General features: G+C 38.9%; 1 protein-coding gene across 2 annotated transcripts in view; it reads left to right on the forward strand.

Moving 5' to 3' along the window:
- Nucleotides 1-23272, forward strand: part of Yes1 (YES proto-oncogene 1, Src family tyrosine kinase) — a 73436-nt gene that overhangs the window by 15798 nt on the left and 34366 nt on the right. The window contains exons 1-5 of one of the 2 annotated variants that reach the window (XM_036173511.1): nucleotides 7180-7215; nucleotides 13902-14174; nucleotides 18397-18496; nucleotides 21821-21919; nucleotides 23154-23257. In XM_036173511.1, coding sequence (XP_036029404.1) covers nucleotides 13910-14174; nucleotides 18397-18496; nucleotides 21821-21919; nucleotides 23154-23257 — 568 coding nt within the window. In that variant the 5' untranslated portion in view covers nucleotides 7180-7215; nucleotides 13902-13909. Of the gene's footprint in view, nucleotides 1-7179; nucleotides 7216-13901; nucleotides 14175-18396; nucleotides 18497-21820; nucleotides 21920-23153; nucleotides 23258-23272 lie in introns of those variants that run through there. The other variant, XM_036173510.1, reaches the window with a different exon arrangement.

Here is a 23272-nt window from a genome sequence, read left to right on the forward strand (position 1 = left end):
CCTGGCTTCCTGTGATGATGAACAGTAATATAGAAGTGTAAGCTGAAATAAATAAACCCTTTCCTTCCCAAGTTGCTCTGAGACACCTAGGGACGCTTGCCACTCACAGTGGACAGGTCTTTTCACCTCTGTTAAGACAATCCTCCCACCTCCACCGCATCAACTTTCTCTAAACAATCTTTCATTGAGATTCACTTCCTAGGTGATTTGAGATTGGGTCAAACTTACAATTAAAACTAGCCATCACAAACCATGGCAGCATCTAATAGGTTTTGATATTTTAGTTGATCTGAGACTTTGCTTGTTAAAACAGTAAAGTTGTGGGTTTTTTTTCCCCTTATGCTATTCTGTGAACTTTTCGGAGGAAACAAACCTATTTAAAAGGTAAAATTGGAACTTTCTGTATTTTTTAATTTGTAGTTACCTATAGAATTGTATTAGCATTTATAAAAGCTAAAGAAGTTGGATAGTAAACATTTAGTGAACACTTAATATATACAAACCACAATATTTTTATGTGTTTAATTTCTTAATAACAGGACAGAACTTTCTTAATGGAATTTTTAAGTTGAGAAAACGTCTTTTAACACAGTTGGCTATTAAAATGTCAAGAGATTTCAAAACTAGCCCAGTGGTGATAGTGCATACTTTTAGTTCCAGCACTCAGGAGGCAGAGACAGGCCAACCTTTGAGTTCGAGGTCAGCCTTGTCCACAGAGTAAGTTCCAGAACAGCCAGGGGTACACAGAGAAACCCTGTCTTGAACCCCCCCCCTCCACCAAAAGACAGGGTCATTCTATGTAGCCCAGGCTAGCCTAAAATCCTCCTGCCTCGGTAAACTTTGCGCCAATAATACATATATAAAAGTAAACAATTGTAAATGTAGGTACAGTATAACATAAGGAAAAGAAAACAAAAAAAAAGCTAAATATAAGGGGATGCAGGACTGAATACAGGTACTAGACATGAATTATGGAAGCTGATTGTTTTTCTAATTCTGTCATGGACTTTGGTTTTGGTGGTGGATAAGTGTATAAAATACATTTGCTGCTGAAAGTGTAAAATTTAATGGGTTTAAGTGCCAATTCTAACTGTGTAAGTTCATTAACTTGTGTAGAGTATGGGATTGGTTAATTTTAGTATGTAATATTTTTATTTGCAAACGTTTTTTAAGTAAAAATTTAAAAAGTTTATTCTTAAAAGGTTCTTATAGATGTCAGAATAGTTTAAGTTCTCAAAAAATGGGATAAATCTGATGGACTGATACCCAGAAGTGTACTTATTTCTAATGATTGAGATCTGTTTTATTTATCTATCTATCTATCTATCTATCTATCTATTTATTTATTTTCTGAAACAGGGTTTCTTTGTGTAGCACTGGCTCTCCTGGAATTCTGTAGACCATGCTGGTCTGAAACTCAGAGATCTTTCTGCATCTGCTTCCCTAGTGCTGGGATTAAAAGTCTGTGCCACCTGGCCCCTTACACACACACACACACACACACACACACACACAAACATAAAATTGCAAGATCAGAAACCATAATATACTAGCAAATGACCAGTAAGGCAATAAACACCCAAACGAAACAACGGATCTTCAAAATTACCTTTGAGTTCATTTTGTTGTTCATCTATTACTGAACATGTAAAGTGTGGTTTGTATATGCACACTAATTTTTCATTTTCAGGCAGTTGTCGATTGGAGGTGGCTTTTTGGTTAGGCATGGTCGCTGATGTCTACTTCCCCCTTTCAACACTGAGACCCTGTCTGGATTAGACCTGTGCAGGCCCCTCATGTGCTACTACATTCTCTGAGTTCATGTGTGCATCAGTTCTGTTGTGTCTGGAAGATAATTGTTATCCTTGGTTTCATCCCCTCTGGTTCTTACATTCTTTTTGCCTTCTCTTCCACATAGTTCTCTGAGCTCTGAAGGAAGGAGTTTGATGAAGACATCCCATTTAGGACTGTGTGTTCCAAGGTCTCTCACTCTCTGCATATAGTCCAGTTGTGAGTCTCTTATTAATTCCCATCTACTGTAGGAGAAAGCTTTCTGGTGACTGAGTGAGACACTGATCTGTGGGTATAGCAGAATTCCATTAAGAGTCATCTTATCACTTTGTTCCCTTAGAAGAACAATAGTAAAATTTTTAGATCTTGAGGCTTTACATTAATTTGAAAGGTTGTTGTTGTTGGTTTTTTTTTTTTTTTTTTTTTTTTTTTTTGAGACAGGGTTTCTCTGTGTAGCTTTGCGCCTTTTCTGGAACTAACTTGGTAGCCCAGGCTGGCCTCGAACTCACAGAGATCCTCCTGGCTCTGCCTCCTGAGTGCTGGGATTAAAGGCGTTTGCCACCACCACCCGGCCGTTGTTGTTGTTTTTGTTTGTTTGTTTGTTTTCAAGACAGGGTTTCTCTGTGTAGCTTTGGAGCCTGTCCTGGAACTGGCTCTGTAGACCAGGCTGGCCTTGAATTCATAGAGATCTGCTTGTCTCTGTCTCCTAAGTGCTGGAGTTAAAGGCGTGTGCTACCACCACCTGGCAATTTGAAAGTTTTTAAAAATTATATCCCACAGCAGAAAATAAATTATGAATTATTTACAATTCTTTGCATATTGTATATCAGGTCAGGTCCTTCTTAGGGCAGTCTGTTAAAGGCTTCATTAAAGAAGCTGTGAGCTGGGCCTGGTGGTACTGGCCTGTATCCCGGTGCACAGTAAGTGAGGGAGAAGATCAGAAGAGAAACCAGGAAGCTCCAAGGACTTAGCTTGTGAAGGCTTGTTTCTTCAAGGTCAGTTGTTTGTGTATCTAAAGTGTGTGTGGTGAGGGGAGGGGTTTGTTCCCAGAGTGAGCCCTGCAAACTCAGTTTTCCATAGATCACGTTTTCTGTCTTTAAAGAGACTCTTGGAAAATCAATTAAGTTCTTTGTTTGCTCTTAGGAGACAATGTACATACCCCATAGCAGTCTGCCACTTCCTCCTCTCCCTGTTTTCAGTTTTATGGTCCTGCCTGTCCTTTGTGCTTTGTACTAAAAGAGGTTTTAAAATGAAACCAGAGAAAAATCATTGACTATTTATAACCCATTGAATTGCTTGTCTGGTAGAGATTGCTTGTTTTATATCTTTTAAAAGTAAGTTTATAAATTAATTTCTATAAGTTTTGTTTTGTTTTAATACTGCAGACTGAACCCATTGTCTTACACATGTTAGGCACATACTCTACCTAATCTCTAGCCTTCTGAAGGCTGTCTTAAAGATTTAGAACTTTGTTATAAACTGGAACTGTCTGGGCAAAATGCCAAACTATAACTTAATCCTCTAGCTGGTTACAGTATGTGATGTCACAATTGGTTAGCTTGCTAAAATTGGAAAGACTGTACATTTAAATCCTTTTTAAAAGTTCAAAAGTGAGAGTTCAAGAGTTCTGAGAGTTTTTAGTCTCTATTACTTATAATAAAGGGACAAGTTCCTGGTGGAGGTGGGAGGCTGTTTTCAAAGTGAGTGGATTTGTGTTGACCAAATAGTGAAGCTGGCTGCCAATAAAGTTACCCTATTTATAAAGTTTTACAAAGAGCTAATATTTAATAACTTATCTATGAACATTATGAACATGAAATGTACACAAGGCTTCCCTAGAGGGTGTGTGAATAGTAGGAAAACATGTAGTTTAGACAGCAGAAAACCTGGGTTCCCACTCAGCTTCATCTCCTTTAAGAAGACAGCTTTCCTCAGCTCCAGGTTCCTCACATGTAATATATAGTAGCTATGTCTACTCCTAGTAACCGGTTAGGATTGTGTGGGAAATAAAACTGGGGAGATAAAAATTACTATCACCAGGTAAAATACTATTTTTAAGTGAACTTAACATACTGTATATCATGATACTTTATTCTGGCTTCTGGCCAAGCCAGATGCTTTAATAAACCCACCTCAAATTCATTGCACCTTTACCAAAACACTATTATAAAGCAGGTTCTAATAAGTGAATTCTTTAAAAAGAATTATTTTATTTATTTCTTGAGACAGGGTTTCCATTGTGTAGCCCTGGCTGGTCTGGAACTAAGAAATCCACCTGCTTCTGCTCCCCAGTACTGGGTTTAAAGACATGTGCCTCCATGCCCAGCTAAGGAAATTCTGATATTTATAAAGTTGAAAAACATTGAGTTATAGAATTGATGTAGGAAAACTACTTCTAAAACTTATGCTACGTTTGAGTGTAGGAGAAATATTAGGTTGGTTGTTCTGTAAAATTGTTTAGACCTAAGTTACAGTTCATTGATTTCTTTTAAAAGAAAGTTTAAGTGAACACGTAAAATGTGATTTGTGGGAGAAACAAGAGTTTTTGAGACAGGCTCAAAAACTGTAGACTAGGCTGGCTTTTAATTCACTGTGTAGCTGAGAATGACTTTGAGACTTTGAAATTTTGATCTTCTGCCTCATCTCCTTGTGTGTGCTACGATTATAGATGTGTACCACCATGCCTGGCTTTATGTGGGGCGGAGATCAAATGCAGGGCCTGGTGCATGCAAGGCAAAACATCTTAACAAACTGAGCTGCATCCCCAGCCCCAAATTCAGCATCTTTATTGGAGGTATTCGACTTCATTGCTTCTCTTCCTATTCTTATACTGTACTTCCAGCCCGAATTACTTAAGGTTTCAAAAAACCATCTTTTCTTTCTTGTGCATTGCTTGTCAGCATCCTCTTGTCTCTCCTTACAAGATTATGTATCTCTGCCTCTTCATTTTCTCAGTTAAGATCTTGCTAGTCTTTCTCTAAACCCCAAGACTGTTGCTGGAAAATAAGCAGGAAATAGGGAAGTTACCCTGGAATGCCAGATCAAGGGTCAGGTTCTGTTGTCTCGTTTCTATGAAGCCCTATGGGGTGCTAGGGAGAGGACTGATGGGCAGGCCTCCCAAATTTTAAATTAATGGAATTAACAAGCAATAAAAATATTTGGGTTATATTTTAAGTAAAGGTGAGAAACCAGGAAGTTGAATTTACTGGAATAAATGTTGGGAGGTAGGCAGTATGTAGAGGCTAGAGATTTGAAAACAAGTGCTTGGCCATTTCAGTACCCAGCAGCATTTCTTAGTACTGCCACAACTTTATTTCTTACAGGATTTTGAAACAAGACAGATTTTAAACATGTATATAATGTATTTGATCATACTGGCTCCTGGGGCCCTTGTTTTATAGCATGTTATGATATTATTCCTAGAAACATGTATTGGCCTGTATTCCTTTTCTGAGAGTGTAGGAATTTTAATATGGGTATTCCACTGTTGTAACAGATCTCGGCCCCATAGATTTACTGCTACATTTGCTACATATGGCTTCCGCCTTCCTCTCTGTCCTTCTGGCCCTATGCATTCAACCCATCTCGAACTCTGTTTTATCTGAGATAGGGTGCCAATTCCTAAAAGTTGGACATCTACCTCTTGAAGAGGCCAATTTGGATGCCATGATTTTGGTGTAATTACAGTCACATCCGCACCTTTGTCTACCAGGCCCTCCAGAACCAAGCCATTAATTCGAATTCTAAGCTTTGGTCTTTGTTCATTTATGGAAGTCTGCCAAAATATTTGTTTTATTGTGTTCTTTGTAAACTGTGATTCATCTATCAGAGCTGTTTTATCATCCATTGCAGTATCAGTTTTTACATTAGGCATTGGTTTATTCAGTTGTCCTGGAGAGGAATGTCTTCCACAGTGGCTGGGAATGTTCTTACCACATTTGATTTGGGGGCCTGCAAGAGGCCCCCTGAAGTGTTTCCCGCCAGTAAAGGGTTGCCTCGTATATCTATTTTTTATCTGCACTCACTGGTCCAATGTCGGCCTTTGCCACATCTACATAATCCAGGAGGTGGTTGGGGTCTTCTGTTTAGGCTATTCCTAGAAGGAGTATTACTTCTAGGATTACCCCATGTACAGTTTTTACTTATATGACCTGGTGTACCACATTTAAAACATTTGGTACCACAGGGCCTTCTTTCACCTCTGGGATTTGTCTTTCCTATCCAAGCCTCATTACTGTAGTTAAGAGATTCAACACTATTAGTATACTGAATCCATTCTTCCAAAGGAGTTGATCTGATCTTTAATGGTGTAAATATTCTTTTGCATTCTGCATTAGCATTGTTGAATGCCAAGGACTCAGTTAATACTTTTCTTAATTCTTTATCTGATACAGCTTTTGTTATAGCTGTGTTCAGCCTTTGTAAAAAATCAGTGAAGGGTTCATGTGGTCCCTCAAATATCTTTGTGTATACCTCAGTTGCTTTTCCAGGTTCTGGAATTTTTTTTCCCAAGCATTTAGAGCTGCTGTACAGCATAGGGATATTGTATGCTCATCATAAATGGCTTGTACATTCCTGTCAGCGAAACATCCCTCACCATGAAAGACCCCCGGAGAGGTCTCCCCTCAGGAGAGACCCCCGGCTCAAGGAGCACGCAGCGACCACGGATCAGATGCAACAGCACGAGGTTTATTTAAACACAGGTACCTGGGCAACCAAGTCTCTCAGAAAACTTGCGCGCCTCTGGGTTGGTAAGATGGGTTTTTATAGCAAGAAGCGCGGGAAAGCATTAGTCAAAGGGTTCTGATTGGATAATTTAAACAAGGCGCGAATGGTTACAAAGCTCTGATTGGACAATTCAAGTGAGGCGCGAATAGTCAAAGGGTTCTAATTGGACAAAGCTCTGTCAAAGTGAGGCGCGAATAGTCAAAGGGTTCTAATTGGACAAAGCTCTGATTGGACAATTCAAAGTGAGGCGCGAATATATGAGCATAAATCAAATGGGGCGTGAACTCAGGCTCAGGGCGGTTTGTGGGTTTTTCCCTGGGTAACCAGATATGTGTGTTGGCTCAACCCCTATCTAGAATTCCAGCTGCTCTGGCCCTCCCGCACTGACGCCAGGCAGTCTGCCCCTGACATCCTGCTTATCTATCGGCTATCTGGGCTGCGGTGGGGCCATTCTATTTCCTGGAACTGTCTTTTGTTCCCTTATAAGCCTTGCAAACATAGCATTACTATAGGGGTGCCGGGGGGGTCTTTCAACCAAGTATTTGATCTTGGGAGATCTCAAAACCTCTGAGTTTACCTTGTTGTTCTAAAATTCTTGCCTCTTCTCTCAACCAGCTTTTCCACTGTAACTGCTGGCTATATTCTAGAACAGCTGAAATTAACCGATGCCAGTCATCTGGAATGATTCTATGTGAGGTAGGCCACGAATTTAACATCTGTTTTACATATGTGGAGTGTATCCCATATGTAACTACTGCTTCCTTTATATTTTTAAAGTCCCTTGTTGAAATTGGTTGTAATGTATATGTCGTATATGGCTCGGGGTGTGTGTCATCTGCTGGCTTCTCATGGATGATAACAGGATAAGCCATTGTATGAGAGCCATTTGGAGATGTTACAACCTGTATGGTCTTGCCCTTCTGCTTATTAGGTCCCTTGTCATGTTTATTGAGAGTTTCCTCCAGGGTTTGTAAACGAGCACCTAGGGTCTGTTCCAGGGAGTAAACCTCCTCTCTTGTAAGGGATTCCAGATTTCTCATGGAACCATGGCAGTTTTTATGTTCTTCTGAAACACATGATTCCATGGACCTTATCTTATCAAGTAATGATAATTTTACTTCCTTATATAATGTCTGAGTAGCTACAACTTCACTCTGGAGAGTTAGTGTTCTATCCATTAAATACTCATATTTATTATCAATAAAAGCAACTTTGGATACAAGTTTGTTTTGTAAATTCTGGTTAGCAGATTCCAGAGAGAGAATATTTTTATGTAAGTCCTGGTCAGCAGATTCCATAGACAGAATCTTTTTCTGTAAGCCTTCATTGCTAACTTTTAAAGCCTGTAAATCCTGGTTAGCAGATTCCAGAAAGAGAATCTTTTTCTGTAAGCCTTCATTGCTATCTTTTAAAACCTGTAATTCCTGGTTAGCATATTCCAGAAAGAGAATCTTTTTCTGTAAGCCTTCATTGCTATCTTTTAAAGCCTGTATCAGTCCCAATAATGACTCATCTTTGTTCTTATTAAACCAGTGTTTGAACACTGTGTGATTATTACAATGAATGTCAAAATGGTACAGGCCAGATATGTCTTAGGGAGGTCGTATATTTCCAGGAAAATGTCATTCATCATACAGGTAAAAAGGTTTTTAAATTCTTGTGAGGTAATGTTGTCAGCCATATTACAAGAATTACTCAAAATTCGTTAGTCAGTTTTAAGGTGTAAAATTATCAAGTACTTTTACTTGAAAGAAGCTTACCTTTCTGTGGTTTTGGGGGATGCAGTAGCACTTTTCAGCCAGCAGGAGGCATTGGTATAGCTCCAAAGGAAGGCCTGCTGGCGACCTTGGCTGGCGGCAGCTGAAGGCAGGAGCCAAGATGGCGGGGAGCTGGCACTCAGGGAGGAGTGGGAACGCCTCACTCACAGCGGTTTTCGCTGGCCTAGGGGCTAAGTAGGGAACTGAGACCAGACTAGCTGCTCCCTTTTTCGGGAATGGAACCGTGTAGGCATCCCCTGGTTAAATGGAACTTTGCAGGCGGGTTTAGATACCTGCCAGCCGGGGAGGAGGCTGAGGGAGGGAGCTGCCTAGGCCTTTGGAATTTGCCCCATGTTGGGCGCCAGATATTGGTGAAATTATTAAGGTCACTCCACGTAGTTAAAAGGGAGGTTTATTTTGTGGGGTAACTTACAAATGAAGGGGTAGGTTGCAGGGTCTGGCAAAGGTATAGCGCAGTCTGGTGGTGTTCTCTGGAGAACTCTGCTCAGTCTACCTCCAGCGTCCAGGGTCTCGGAACCAAGAGAGAGACTTCCTTTCGATCCTCGGTCTTCCGCTTCCTCCTCTGCCCTGCCTTGTGGGCGTGACCATTACTGAAGCCTCAATGGGGGTTGGAACTTCCAGGCCAATGCTGGGATGGCTATCCACTACACCCTTGCATCTCTCAACTTTGTGCCTCTCCTCCCCCATGTATAACCTATTGGATCTGGTAAGAGGAGCTGTCCCTGTGCACTTGGATGTAGGGCCATCCACTGAACCATTGGCAAGCTACTAGAGGCCACATACCTTAAGAAACCTGACTCCCACTCACAGTCAACTGCCAATAGCTCTCAGCTAGGGAATGGGCATCATAAGTGGATCCACATCAATGCTGGAATTTGCCTCTGGATCTTGTGCACATCTTTCATTCATTCTCTGCTCTTTGACTAGTTGTGAGGTGCTGTGGATATCGCTCTGTGTAAATAAAATGCTGATTGGCCAGTAGCCAGGCAGGAAGTATAGGTGGGACAAGCAGAGAAGAGAATTCTGGGAGGTGGAAGGCTGGGGGAGGAGAGACGCTGCCAGCCACCGCCATGACAATGTGAGGTACAGGTAAGCCACGAGCCACGTGGCAAAGTATAGATTAATAGAAATGGATTAATTTAAGATAGAAGAAGTAGATAACAAGAAGCCTGCCACAGCCATACAGTTTCTAAACAATGTAAGTTTCTGTGTGCTTTCTTGGTTGGGTCTGAGCGACTGTGGGACTGGCGGGTAAGAGAGATTTGTCCTGACTGGGCCAGGCAGAAAAACTCTAACTACAGTGAGGCTCTATATTAACTGTCGTCTACTGCAGTTAAAACAAACAAACAAACAAACAAACAAAAAACCTCTCTAATGAGGCAAATTAGTGGTAAGATTGTTTGGTAATAACTCAGGTCTCCACCACTAAACTAGAACTCAGTGCTTAACTTGTTCTAATGGTTTTTAATAGTTTTGTAGTAAATGCATTTAACATCAACTCATTCAGATGCATTTTGTATCATTGGCTTCTTTTTTATATCAGTAGGTGTCAATTGTAAAGCTTTCTAAATAGAGTGAAATGGTAGCTATATTGATGTTTAGATCTGTCCAGATCCATGTATATGTATCATGGCTTTTTGAGAAAGAAAAGGAAGGGAGGGAGGGAGGGAGGGAGGAGGGAGGGAGGGAAGGAAGGAAGGAAGGAGTGTTTATATATGTAAAGCAACTGGAATTCACCTGACTGTGTGAGGGCTTATAGTAGAACATATTATATAGAAAATAGATGAATAGCTTCATAGAGTAATGGAGTCTTTAATTTTACCACATGTGACCAAATAGTTCCATTCCTACCTGCTGCTGAGGCTGAGGAGAAAACAATAACCCAAATATTTGTTGGAATATTTATAGCCCAAAACTGGACTAAATAACTCATTTAACAAACAAATATCAATAAAAATTAATGAGTTAATCATACCTATAACATTGTGGAGCTATTCAGATACATAGTATTTGATTTTTTAAAAGACACAAAAGATACCGGGTGGTGGTAGCTCACGCCTTTAATCCCAGCACTCGGGAGGCAGAGCCAGGTGGATCTCTGTGAGTTCGAGGCCAGCCTGGGCTACCAAGTGAGTTCCAGGAAAGCTACACAGAGAAACTGCTTTTGTGAGTCTCTCTATGTATAACCCTAGAAAAGATGAATCTTTAATTAGAAGCAACTGATTAGTGGTACCTAGGGCTATGGTTGGAAATTTTCTGAGGTAGGGATGATGAAACCATTGTATGTTGTGATTATAGTGTTGGTTGTGAAATTTTACACATTTGCCAAAACACAATTGAACCTCTCATATGAACGGGTGCATTTGAATGTATGTAAATTATACCTCCATTAATTGGGGGGGGCATTTTATGTAAAACCGGTGATAGTATCTGAGAGGAAGGATTTCCATAATTTTCATTCTTAAATAAGTTCATACTGTACATACTCACTTCCTTTGCACCTCTTCCTTCCCTCAACATTCAGGGCTTCACTTAAACGCTCTTGTGTTCTAGGATAGTTTGTACCTCTCTCCCTTCTATCACTTTTCAGATTTCACAGTATTTTGTATCTTATACTTTGTGTGGGGCCTTTTTAAAAAAGAGAGACCATTTCCTCTTGTGGTCTAATAATTTATATTAACATACTAACTTAAGAGGTATTAAAACTTTGTACCTCTGGAATTATATCTGAAACCAGTCTACTCTGTACCATGAAGTCTGTGAATGAGGCATACCTGTCTGTACTTGGAGAGCATATATATAAAACCTTGGGGTTGGGGCTGTTTAACTGATACCCTAGTCATCAAACATCATCAGATCTGAGAAGGATAGATTTAAGGAGAAGTGAGACAGCTTTCCAGCTACCTAGGCAGCAGTCCTAAGTCTTTTTGTGGTCATTGTGGGGACAGAAGCCCCAAAGTCAGCACTTGGTCAGCTGACAGGCTCCAGAAAAATCTGACAGATTTTTTTTTTTCTGTAGATTAGAAATTTGGGGAGACTGATCTGCCTTGACTTTGCAATATGAGGCAGTAGGTCCTCTGTTGTGCCTCTTATTCACAGTCTGGACAGGGTCTCAGCTTTTCGCTGCATTGCCAGCCTTGCCATAGCTTCCAGGTGGAAGTTCTTCTGCAGCCATCCATCTTCTTGGAGATGATACAGGATGCTGCCAGGAGCTGACATGTCTCTTTATCATAAAAAGCTGTTATATTAAATTCTCAGATCTCTACAGGTGTTTGAGGACTGGGGGGACAAAATCTGTTAGATGTATTTATAACTTTGAAAGCATATATATGACTTAAATCTGAATATACAGGTTTCCCAGTTACAGCTTAATGAAGTTAGTGAGGACGGGGTGGGGTTGGGAGTTGATCTTTGAGTACTGGCAGTACTAATCAGCAGAGACTGGAAGAGCATGGGCCAGTGGACAAGGAGGGAGCTGGGATGGGGTAGGCACAGTTTTCCACAGTGAGGTATAAGGCCCAGCAGACTGACCTCCAGCATACCAAAGGGTCAACAAGGGCCAACGATAATGGCACAAGTTAGCCAATGCACCACCATAACAAAGGCTATGGGGCCGTGGAGTGAGTGGGCACAGGCCATCTCCATAAGCCATCACATAGGGGCAGGGGTTGAAAGACAAGGGCAAGTGAAACAAGACAAATCCTCATTTGTGGGAAAATGGCCCGAAAAGAAGGGAGGAATCTTACTGATCCAGTAGGGTGAAGCATCCCCATCAGTGCTCCAGCCGAAAAAAGGGTGGGTGGTACAGGATCCCAAAGCTTGTCAGTTGGGCAAGAGAAGGAAGTGAGATTGTCTGGTGATATTGGACCCCAATGTTATGAATTATACATGGGGACCCTTAGGGCATCCTGCATGTGCAGGGAAACATGCTGGCATGCTGGGCAGATGCAGTGGTGGGCTGGCGGGCAATCCACAAAAAAATGGTTTATTATAATAGAGAGACGAAGGAAAGATAGGAAGAGAGATGGGGGGGGGCAAAGGGTGCCTACCTCATGGGTGAGGGGGGAGATAGAGGGGGTTTTTCCTTTACATCAGGACCCAGGATGGCCCCAAGGGGGGTGAATTTCAAGGGGCAGGTCAGAATATTAACAGTTTACACCTGACAGTTACTTTAAAATAAAACATACCTTACATTTTTAACATTTGAAATGAGATGGACAGCAGTCTGGCTTCTGTGTGTCAATGTCGTGTGCTGATGGAGCCTGACAGACAGTGGTGGTCTGTCCTGTGATATTGAAAAGGATAAGTAGGTGGACAAAAGAGGGGAAAAAAGAGGCATATTAAAAGTAAAATAATCAGGATTTAGATAATTAATTTGACAAAGGAAGAGGGGACATGAAGAAAATTATTTATATTCACTATAAGGGCGAAGAACATTTAAGAGGAAATGGGAGATGTCAGGAATACTAATAGAAGACTTCATAGGTAAGCAAAGGAAAGTGTGTGTGGCTCTTCAAGGGAGAGGATGTGTGTAACGAGTCTTGTTGGACTTTCTTTGTATAACCAGCCCCCAAACAATGACAAGGAGACTTATTATGAAAACTTGGCCATAGCTTAGGCTTGTTTCACTCGCTCTTATAACTTAAATTAACCTGTTTCTGTTAATCTGGGTTCTGCCATGAGTCTCTTAACCTCTCCTCTGTTCTGTACATCCAACCCCCTCAGTGTCTCATTGGCTCATGCTGTGTGCCTAGATTCATCCCCTGAGTTCCTCAGATTCATCCCCTGAGTTCCTCTCTCCGCCAGAAAGTCCTGCCTAACCTTCCCTGCATAGCTGTTGGCTGTTCAGTTTTTTATTAAGCCAGTCACAGTGACACATCTTCACACAGTGTACAAATATCCCACAACAGATGTAGACTTAGAGGAGTGTGTCTTAGGTGAAGTCATACTGCATAAAAGTAGGAAATAATTAAGGAAACTGCCAGAGAGACAGTAATTACAGTAACCTTTTATGAATTGATAGAACTTTTCACCATTAGCCTACTATCAGATTTAAAATAATTAGTGTTTTCTTTCATATTTTAAACTCTGATATGACTGCCATTCTTTCAGACTTAATTTAGTTACCAACAGTTCTGTAATACTTAGACTTTGTATTTAGGTAATTTTGTAAATTTGTTATACTAATATATTTTTGCAGTTTAATGTATTTTTTGGGTATTAATAAATTTTGGATAAAATTCAGCCTTAAATATTGAGTTAGAATTTTCCAAAGTGATAATAAAAAAAGGTAACTTAAAATTTGTGTTGGCTGGGAGGTTGAACACATGTTCTTAATGTTGTTAATTGCTAACCTGTTGTTAGTTGCTCTTTCATATGTTTGCTTGTTTGTTTGTTTTGCTTTGTTTTTTTGAGACAGGGGTTCTTGTGTAGCCCTGGCTATCCTGGAACTAGCTCTGTAGACCAGGTTGGCCTCAGAGTTCCACCTGCCTCTGCCTCTGGAGTGCTAGGATTAAAGTCAGCAACTGCCTTGCTCAATTGTATCTTTGTGAAGTTCCCTGTATGTTAACTAATTCTCAAATACTTGCTTTATTGCCTCTGCAGATTTGATAATGGGCTGCATTAAAAGTAAAGAAAACAAAAGTCCAACCATTAAATATACACCGGAAAACCCTCCAGAGCCCGTAAACACAAGTGCCAATCATTATGGAACAGAACATACCACAGTTGCCCCGACCTCTTCCACAAAAGGAGCACCGGTCAATTTTAACAGTCTTTCCATGACACCATTTGGAGGGTCCTCTGGGGTGACTCCTTTTGGAGGCACATCTTCCTCATTCTCAGTGGTGCCGAGTTCATACCCTACAGGTTTAACAGGTGAGATTTAAATGGACAGTCACAGAAATACAACCTTGGGCTTTACATACTTCAGGTCTGGCCACTGCAAGGGAAACTTCCTTTTTAGCAAATTTCCCAAGAAATTGTGTGAGCAAATAAAGTCTGTAACAAAAGGCAGTCTGACTCTGTAGCCATACCACCCTCAAATTTTCAGGGTTTCTTTCTTTCTTTCTTTCTTTCTTTCTTTCTTTCTTTCTTTCTTTCTTTCTTTCTTTCTTTCTTTCTTCTTCTTCTTTTTTTTTTTTTTTTTTTTTTTTTTTTTTTTTGTGGAGCTGGGGATCAAAAGCAAGGCCTCCAGCATAACATGCTAGGCAAGCATGGAGCTGTATCTCCAGTCCTGAAGTCTTAATATATATATATATGATAGGGTTCTGGGAAATTTGATGAGAACTAATAGTGACTATTTACTGAATTATAACATAAATTGTTTCATTAACTCATAATCTAAGTAATTATTGAGCACCTACTATGTGGCAGACACTGGGAATATGGAAATTTAAAAATGTTCTTTTTTCTGTACCCCAGCAATTTGTTAGCTATTTAGGACTGTGAAGTGCTATATTATTTATTTAATAAGTGTTAATATATGTTAGTTTATTAACATAGCACACTGTTTTCTATCAGATACCGAGTTTATTGTATTTATTTACTTTGTGTGTACACTCTTGCATGCCCCATAGTGAACATGTGGAAGTCAGAAGACAATTTGCAGGAGTCAGTCAATTTTCTCCTTCTACCATGTTGGTTCTAGGGATTGAACTGAGGTCATCAGTGTTGGCAGCAAACACCTTTATTAGCTAAGCTGTCTCACTGGCCAGGGTGCTGATTTTAAAAAGGAAAATCCTGAAGCTTAGAGTTCAGATAGTTTTCCTCCAGAGTCACAGTTGATAAGCAACAGATTTAGTCCATAAATCCATTTATTACATTGTCATTTCCTTTCAGAAGATGGCAAGAAGTGATAGTTGACTATCTGGCTGTCGAATCAGGTAGTACTAGAATTGTCGATTTTAAAAAGAAAGAAAATAAACTTATTAGTTCAACATCCCACATTAGGATGCTTTTCTCTTAAAAATAACAAAGCACAGCTAACTTAGAAAAGAGTGATCTCCAGGATTCCCTGATGTGAGGGTTCCATGATGTCAGCGAGGCATGGTGTTACTTTCATCTCTTTCCTCTAATCTTTGGAGTGCTCACCTTAACCTTGAGTGTAAACAGGTGCCAAGGACAAATGGAATGGTTCTTGTCCTTATTAATAATCAGTGGGGGCAAAAAGAGGAAGTATCTTCTATAAGCATGGACTATATGTACATTTATCTTCCTCAGTCTGCTCATTTCTGGACCAGTACAAGTAGCCAAAGGACTTTAATACACTAGATCGATTAGACAGCATTTGGAGAGTGGTAGACATCACAGTTGATCACAGTTCTGATTTCAGCCAACAAGTGACCATGGTGCTATTTCTGATAGTTAACACAAGCCTTGAAATTACTTGGGAAAGGTAGTAATTAAAAGTGTCTAGAGTAAATAAATGTTGATACAAAAAGACATTCCTTTAGTTACTTAAAGCAATTTTAAAAAATACTGTATTTCTATTTGTTGTGAATTTCATGTATGCATACAACATATTTTGATCCTTTTCACCTCCCACAATCCTCTCCCTAACTCTTCCCAGATCCACCTCCAATACTTAAAGCGATTTACTTATTTCAAATATTCCAATCATGGGTGTTCATTTAGTAGCTAAAAAGAGGGTTGGGGGGACCAGAATGTTTTGTACAAGACAGAGAGAGGTGAGCAACATAAACGAAGTTTCTGAACCTGGTGAAGTTTATATTATAATGTTTGAATAATAATTAGTGAATAAACAGCTAAACAGTGATCATTAGTGTTTAACTATTGTGAAGACAAAAACAAGATGGTTGGTAAAGACCCCACTTCAACTGATACTTAATTGATAGATATGACCTATGAGAAAGAAGGAGCAAAATAACAAAATTAGCAAACACAAAGTTCAAAAAGTATAAATGCACTTGGAACTTTTGAAGACCAGTGAACACATATGGAAGAATTGTACAAGGCTAGACAAGTGGACAGGACACTGTAATTACTTAGGACCATAGACTATAGAAGGGGTTGTTTGAGTGTTATTCAAAGCTAGAAAGAAGCTTTGAGATTTAAGGAAAGGATTTTGCTTGTTGGGTTTCCTCTTTAAAATACTCTAGAGATTTAGCTCAGTGGTAGAGCGCTTGCTAGCAAGCACAAGGCCCTGGGTTCGGTCCTCAGCTCTGGGAAAAAAAAAAAAAAGAAAACAAAAAAACAAAAAACTCTAGGAACTACAGAGATGGCTTGGCAGTTTAGAGCACTGGATGCTCTTCAAGAGGACCCAAGTTTGGTTCCCGGCATCCATATCAGGCAGCTCAAAACTTCCAGCTCAACACCCTCTGGTCTCCTCAGGCACCTGTACATATATGGCTTACACTCATATACACATACACTTAAATAAAACTAAATCTTGAAAAGTAATTAAAACTCACTCTAGTAGCTGTGTGAAGAATGGATGATAGTGAAGCAGAGTAGAAGCAGGTTAGGAAGGTAGTCTCTGATGCCAGCATTCCTAGTGAGAGCTGGCCACAGTAGAAGTCGGAAGTAGGTAAATCATCTATTTTAGAGCTAGAACTAACTGTCCCAACCTCATCGCACTCCCCTTTCCTCAGAGAACAATGACTTGGGCAAATACAAATTAAAGGAGAAAAATCAAGAGGTTCATTTGTTTATTATAAATTTTGAATGCTTACTAGATGTTGAAGTAGAGATGTCAAATAAGCAAGTTGATTGATGACTAAAGCTTAGAGAAGAAGCCAGCTGCGTGAGCTGATGTTATGTATGAATGTGTCCTTATACCTTTGCTTTTCTCCTACTTTGTATTTACAGGTAGTAAATTTTATTCTCCATGCTGTTCCCATGCATTTTCCATGTCACAGTATTTGTATTTATCACTCATTTGTAGTTATACTACCTGCTTTTTCCCTCTCCCATTTAAAAAAAATATATTAATGGATATAAACTAATAATGAATGCAGCAAATCAATTTAACTATACAAGATAGGGTTTATACATAATTGAGTTAAGACTATATTGGTCAGCTGGATGTAGTGACACACATCTTTAATCCCAGCACTCAGGAGGCAGAGACAGGCAGATCTCTATGAGTTGGATGCCAGCCTGGCATGTTTGTCAGAGGTCAGGTCTAAAAGTATAGCTCAGGGCTGATCTTGCATGTAGGAGGCTAAGGATTTGATCCTCTCACACCCTTCTCAGAAAAAAGTTGGTAAAATGATATAAATTTTCAGTAGGAGTAAGTTCAAGAATTTCATTGTACAACCTTGTGACTGCTTAGTAACAACAAATTGTATTGAAAATCGGTAAAAGTAGGTTTTAAGTTTCTTGCCTAAAAAAAAAATGAATAAATAATGTAACCTGATTTAACCATTCCATAATTTATTCATGTTTCAAAACATTTTATTATACTTAATAAATATATACATCTTTAAAAGGTGATATAATTGATTTTTAAAACTAGAATACCTACTATTAAGTATTCTAAACACTGCAATGTCATTTTTATTGTATGTATGCTCTGTTATTCTGATTGCACATAATAGATTAGATATTAAATGCTTATCTTTTAACTATATTCACACATTGCTAGATCTGACAACTATTTTTTAATTTATACTATATAATTCATATTAACCATGCCCTTAACTTTTAAGACAAATATGACATTTTCATTTTTAAGTATGAAGTGGACCTTAAGAAAACCTTAGTGATTGCTGTTAATGGTTGTAGATGGAAATGTCTTCATGTTTGAGGTAAGAAATTGAAGGCAGGTACCAGTAGTCTGTGTGCTTTCTACTCCCAAAGAATTGATCTGCAATGTGGCTGCCTTTTCAAGCTAGACATGTTGTTTCAGAAGTGAAATTATAGTTATTTCAGAGGTTATAGAATTTTAGAATTTATATAGTACAGTACATGGTTTTACAGGAAGCCTTAGGAAAACATTTTATCAAAACCCAGCTTCTAAAAATATAAATACTAGAGCAAGGAGGAAACTGAGCCTAAGCTTTTACTAGCATTAACTGTTTATTTCTTTCATGCATTCAGGTTTATCATTTACGTTGGTCTTTTTTCCCTGTGCCAGGTGGTGTCACTATATTTGTGGCCTTATATGATTATGAAGCTAGAACTACAGAGGACCTTTCCTTTAAGAAGGGTGAAAGATTTCAAATAATTAACAATACGTAAGTTTTGTGTATTTTTTTTCTAAGAGAGGAACCTGGTCTCTGCATAGGACCACTGATGGAGTTGATGATGTGGAGATGAGAGTGGTGGGGTACGGGTCTTTGTCTTTGGGTTAGATGATGCATTTGGCTTCTTGAGACACATTGGATACTATATTGCTATAAGCAGAAGTTACTACTTTTGAAAACTGTGCTTATGGAGTTAGTCTGGAAACAGATTTTAGAAGAAAGAGTTCTTTCTAGGTGTGGTGGCACATACCTGTAATCATAGCACTAGAGAGGCTAAGACCAAAAGATCTTGAGTTTGAGGCTAGCCTAGGCTGCATAGTGAGTTCCAAGCCAACATGGGCTACATACTTACCAAGTTCCTGTCTCCAAAATGATGCCCCTTATAAAAAGATCTTTAGGAAGTAAAATCTGTATTTATATAAATACCAGATGACTTTAAAACCTTATTTGTTGGGGGACTGGCTAGGATATGGAAACCTTGTACTCTGAAACTTACCAAATTGTGTTTTTCTTATGTTTACTCTTAGACTTTGTCATTTAGCGGTCTGCCATAGAAAATTTGATGTTGTTATGCAGCAGATTTCATAATTTCATTAACAAGCATAACAAATACTTTGTAACTTCTCAAAGCACATACTTATGGTCTTCATTGCTTCTAGTCATGTTTCCCTCTAATGTTGTTTTACCATCTGTTACCACTTACTGTTCCAGAGCATAAACTGTGATTGTGTGTCTCTGCCTTAAGACCCTTCAGTAGCTATGATGGCTATGAAGACTTAAAAAGAGCAACAACAGTAATCATCATCCATCGAGACTTTCCCCTGGGTTTCTATCCTTTCTCATTCTGCTACCCAGCCATACTGAAGTACTTGCAGTATTTTGAGTACAATAGTTTCTCACCCTCTTCATGCCTTTATACATACTATTTCCTTTTCTAGAATGATTTTTGGTCTATTTGTTTCTTTTTTGTGGGGGAAAGGTGGCTCGTTTGAGACGGGGATAGAATCCTGAGCCTCAAGCATTTGAGCCTGAGCTCTGTCACTAAGCTATACTTGATCCCTTGTCTCTTTCCTCTTTCAAGTTAGCCTTCCTCGTCCTTTAAAAAATACTTCCTATGTCCTTTTCAGGGGTTCCTCTCCTTGTCCTCTTCTTCTTCTCCTGCCTGGCTCAGTTCCCACACCCTACTCTATGAAGTGCTTCTCTTGGGTATTTGCATGAAGCTCTACAAACCTCAGTCATGGCTGTCATCACATCGTAAATTACAATTTTTAATTTGACTTGTCATTCTTTCAGACCAGTGGTTCTCAGGTTGAGGTAGAATCACATAGTGTCTACAGGTATTTTTGGTTGTCACAGTCAGGAAGAGAGTATGGCTATTGTCACCTGGGTACACGCCATGGATATGGGTAAAGTCCTGCTATGTATGTACATGACAAAAATTCATCAACTCCAAAGTGTCAGAGTGTTAGTACCATTAAAATTGTCGTCCCTGCTCCAGAGTCAGTTCTTGAGCTTAAGGAATGCTGTTTGCCTTACACTTAGTAACACTCAGTGGATGACTCAGTTAACGCAAAGTTTTAGTCTAAGAAAGGATTACCACAGGTTCTAGGCCAGCCAGGGCTACATAGTAAGACTTTATAATGAATATGAGAAAAGATTTAATATATTCTAGGACACCACTAATCAAAGTATCTATTTTCAAATAGTTAAAGTATCAAAAACTTTCTTAATTCTTTTTTTTTTTTTTTTTAGAGAATAAATTCACTTTAAACATGTATAAAAATTTCAGTTTGGACAATAACATGTAATCTTTAGTAGTGAATAACATATATAACTTCTCTTTAGAGATACTTTCATAGGAATTTTGGAAAAGCGAAGGTTAATATATTCTAAACAATATACAGTTCTCATATTTTGAATTACAATATTAGTCTTGCTGATATTTGGATATCAGTTTTTGAATAACATGTTTGTTTTATTTGAATCAGGGCCTTGCTATGTGGCCCCATCTGACTTTGAACTCACTATTCTGCCCTCAACTCCTGGGTGCTGGATCATCGGCCTTTGCCACCACCAATTCAGCTTTTTTAAAGGAATAGTTTTACTTATTGTGAGAAACACATACATACATACACACACACACACACACACACACACACACACACACACACACAGGGCATGTACATGTACCATGGTACACGTGTGGAGGTCAGAGGACAACTTTTGGAAATAGGTTCTCTGTCCCCCTAACCCCCATAGGACTGGGGGTCACTCAGGTTGTTAGACTTGGAAGCAAGTGCCTTTACCCACTAAACCATTCCACCAGCTCTAAAAAATCAACTTTGGATTGTTATTATTCATTGTTAAGTTTTTGGCTATAAGCATGCTAAGGCCTTTTATTTTATTCCTTAGGTGACTTTTTAAAGTTACAATTTTATATGCTATTAAGAAGGAAGCATTTGGTAATAACAACAAAAAATTAACTGACATAGGCTAAAATATGGGTGAACGTTAATAATATTCTAAGAAGGCCGTCACAAAAGACTTCACAAATGGCCCCATATCGCACAAAAAGCATGTCCATAGAGATTAGTTAGAGAGAATGTGAGGGGATGGGAATGACAAGCAGGTGTGGGCTTTCTATCTTTCTAACTTTATTTTCTTTCTTTATCAGTATGTGTATGATGTGTGTGGGGCTGCATATATGGAGCCCAGAGGACAGCTTGGTCCTTTTGGTTCCTCCTTTACACTGGCTCTGGGGACTGAACTCATGTCAACAGCTTGTGTGGCAAGTGCCTTCACCTGCTGAGCTATCTTGCCAGCCCAGGGTTTTTATGGTGGTGAAATGTTCTAAAATGTATTATTTTGATTACTGTACAACTCTGAATATATTAAAACCGTTAAATGTTGTCCTTTAAATTTGAGAGATGTGTCTGGCATACAAATAAAACTCAAACTTCTAAAATTTTATTTAAAATTTAGTAAATTTCTTTATTCAGCATAGTTCATTAGGTTTAGTTGAAACAATTAACATGAAAAAGGTAAGTAGAATTCACATGTGCAGTATTTAGGGATTTTCTGTTATTACTGTTGGTTTAGAACAGATAGGTGCAGTTGTGCTTTTATGTGGTCTTAATTCATCTAACCAGCTTTTAAAAATACCCCTCTTTTGAATTCAGTTCTTTGATTAATCTATAAAAAATTGAGATTAAAAATGAAAGTTTTTCCTGTTCTTTGCTTGAGATAAGAATTACACCGTGGGTAAGCATCTACATTATAGTGATGGTTGTTGTTTTTTTTTTGTGTGTGTTGCAGGGAAGGAGACTGGTGGGAAGCAAGATCAATTGCTACCGGAAAGAATGGTTATATCCCTAGCAATTATGTAGCACCTGCAGATTCCATTCAGGCAGAAGAGTATGGTGCTACTTCATATTTTATTAATTACTCTGACTTTTAAAATGTTTTGATGCACATTCTACTTAACCACAACTTTATACACAGTTATATACCAGTCTTAATACAGCTAATGTATCATATTAATAAGTGCTATTGAGAATTAATAATTAATGTGTCTGCTCAGAGACACACAGTAAGTAAATCTTCTTTAGTCATTGTACATTGTATTTAGTCTCTTTACTTTTCTGTTTATTTTTAAAACTCATTTTTTACACTCAGTACACTACCTCTTCATCTCTTTGCACCCTGTATACTTTTGTGATGCTTGTTTGTTTTTGCTGATACAAATCGTTACAACAGTGCTCTTTTTCTACTCTGACTTTTGTTTGCTTCTTTGTCTTTAGAATTCTGTGAACTTTCCCACAGCAGTGACTGTCAGTTTTTGTCACAAAGCTTTATTAAATAAAACCCACACAAGTTTGGAGTCCCCTATAATTTTGGTATGATCTACTTGCATCTTACTGAATACAAGTGATCATACTTGTTTCCAAAGAATTAATTACCCCTCACTGACAGATTTTCTGTCTTTCCTTCTCTATTTACTGGTTTACTGGCTGGTAACGGGAATTTAAGAGACATACTGAATAGATAGTACATGGAAAAACTGTTAGAGCATATTTCCACAGTTCTGTTTTTTGTTTTATTTTAATTTGTTTTTTTTTTTGAGACAAGGTTTCTCTATTTAGCCCTGGCTGACTTGGAACTTGCGCTGTGGACCAGGCTGGCCTCAAACTCACAGAAATCTGCCTGCCTCTGCCTCCTGACTGCTGAGATTAAAGGCATGTGCCACCACTGCCTGGCTCATAGTTAATATTTTTATATTTGATCTAACATACTTTTTTATGTTTTTTATTGTTGTTTTTTGGTTTTTGTTTTTTTTTTTTTGCCAAAGCTGAGGACCAAACCCAGGGCCTTGCGCTTGCTAGGCAAGCACTCTACCAGTGAGCTAAATCCCAAACCCTTTTTTTTGTTTTGTTTTTCAAGACAGGTTTGTCTGTATAGTTCTGGCTATCCTGGAACTTGCTCTGTAAACCAGGCTGGCCTTGACCTCACAGAGGTCCTCTGCCTGGGATAAAAGGAGTGTGCCACCACTGCCAGGCTTTCACACTCCATTTTTATTGATACATGTATGTAATTTTTCTGATCCTCATACCTTATTAACTCAAAACATCATTAATTTTTTTTTTTTCAGATGGTATTTTGGCAAAATGGGGAGAAAAGATGCCGAAAGATTACTCCTGAATCCTGGGAATCAGCGAGGTATATTCTTAGTAAGAGAAAGTGAAACCACTAAAGGTATGATTATTATAT

This window comes from Onychomys torridus, chromosome 23, assembly GCF_903995425.1.
Source record: "Onychomys torridus chromosome 23, mOncTor1.1, whole genome shotgun sequence".
In the NCBI taxonomy this organism is placed as follows: Eukaryota; Metazoa; Chordata; class Mammalia; order Rodentia; family Cricetidae; genus Onychomys; species Onychomys torridus.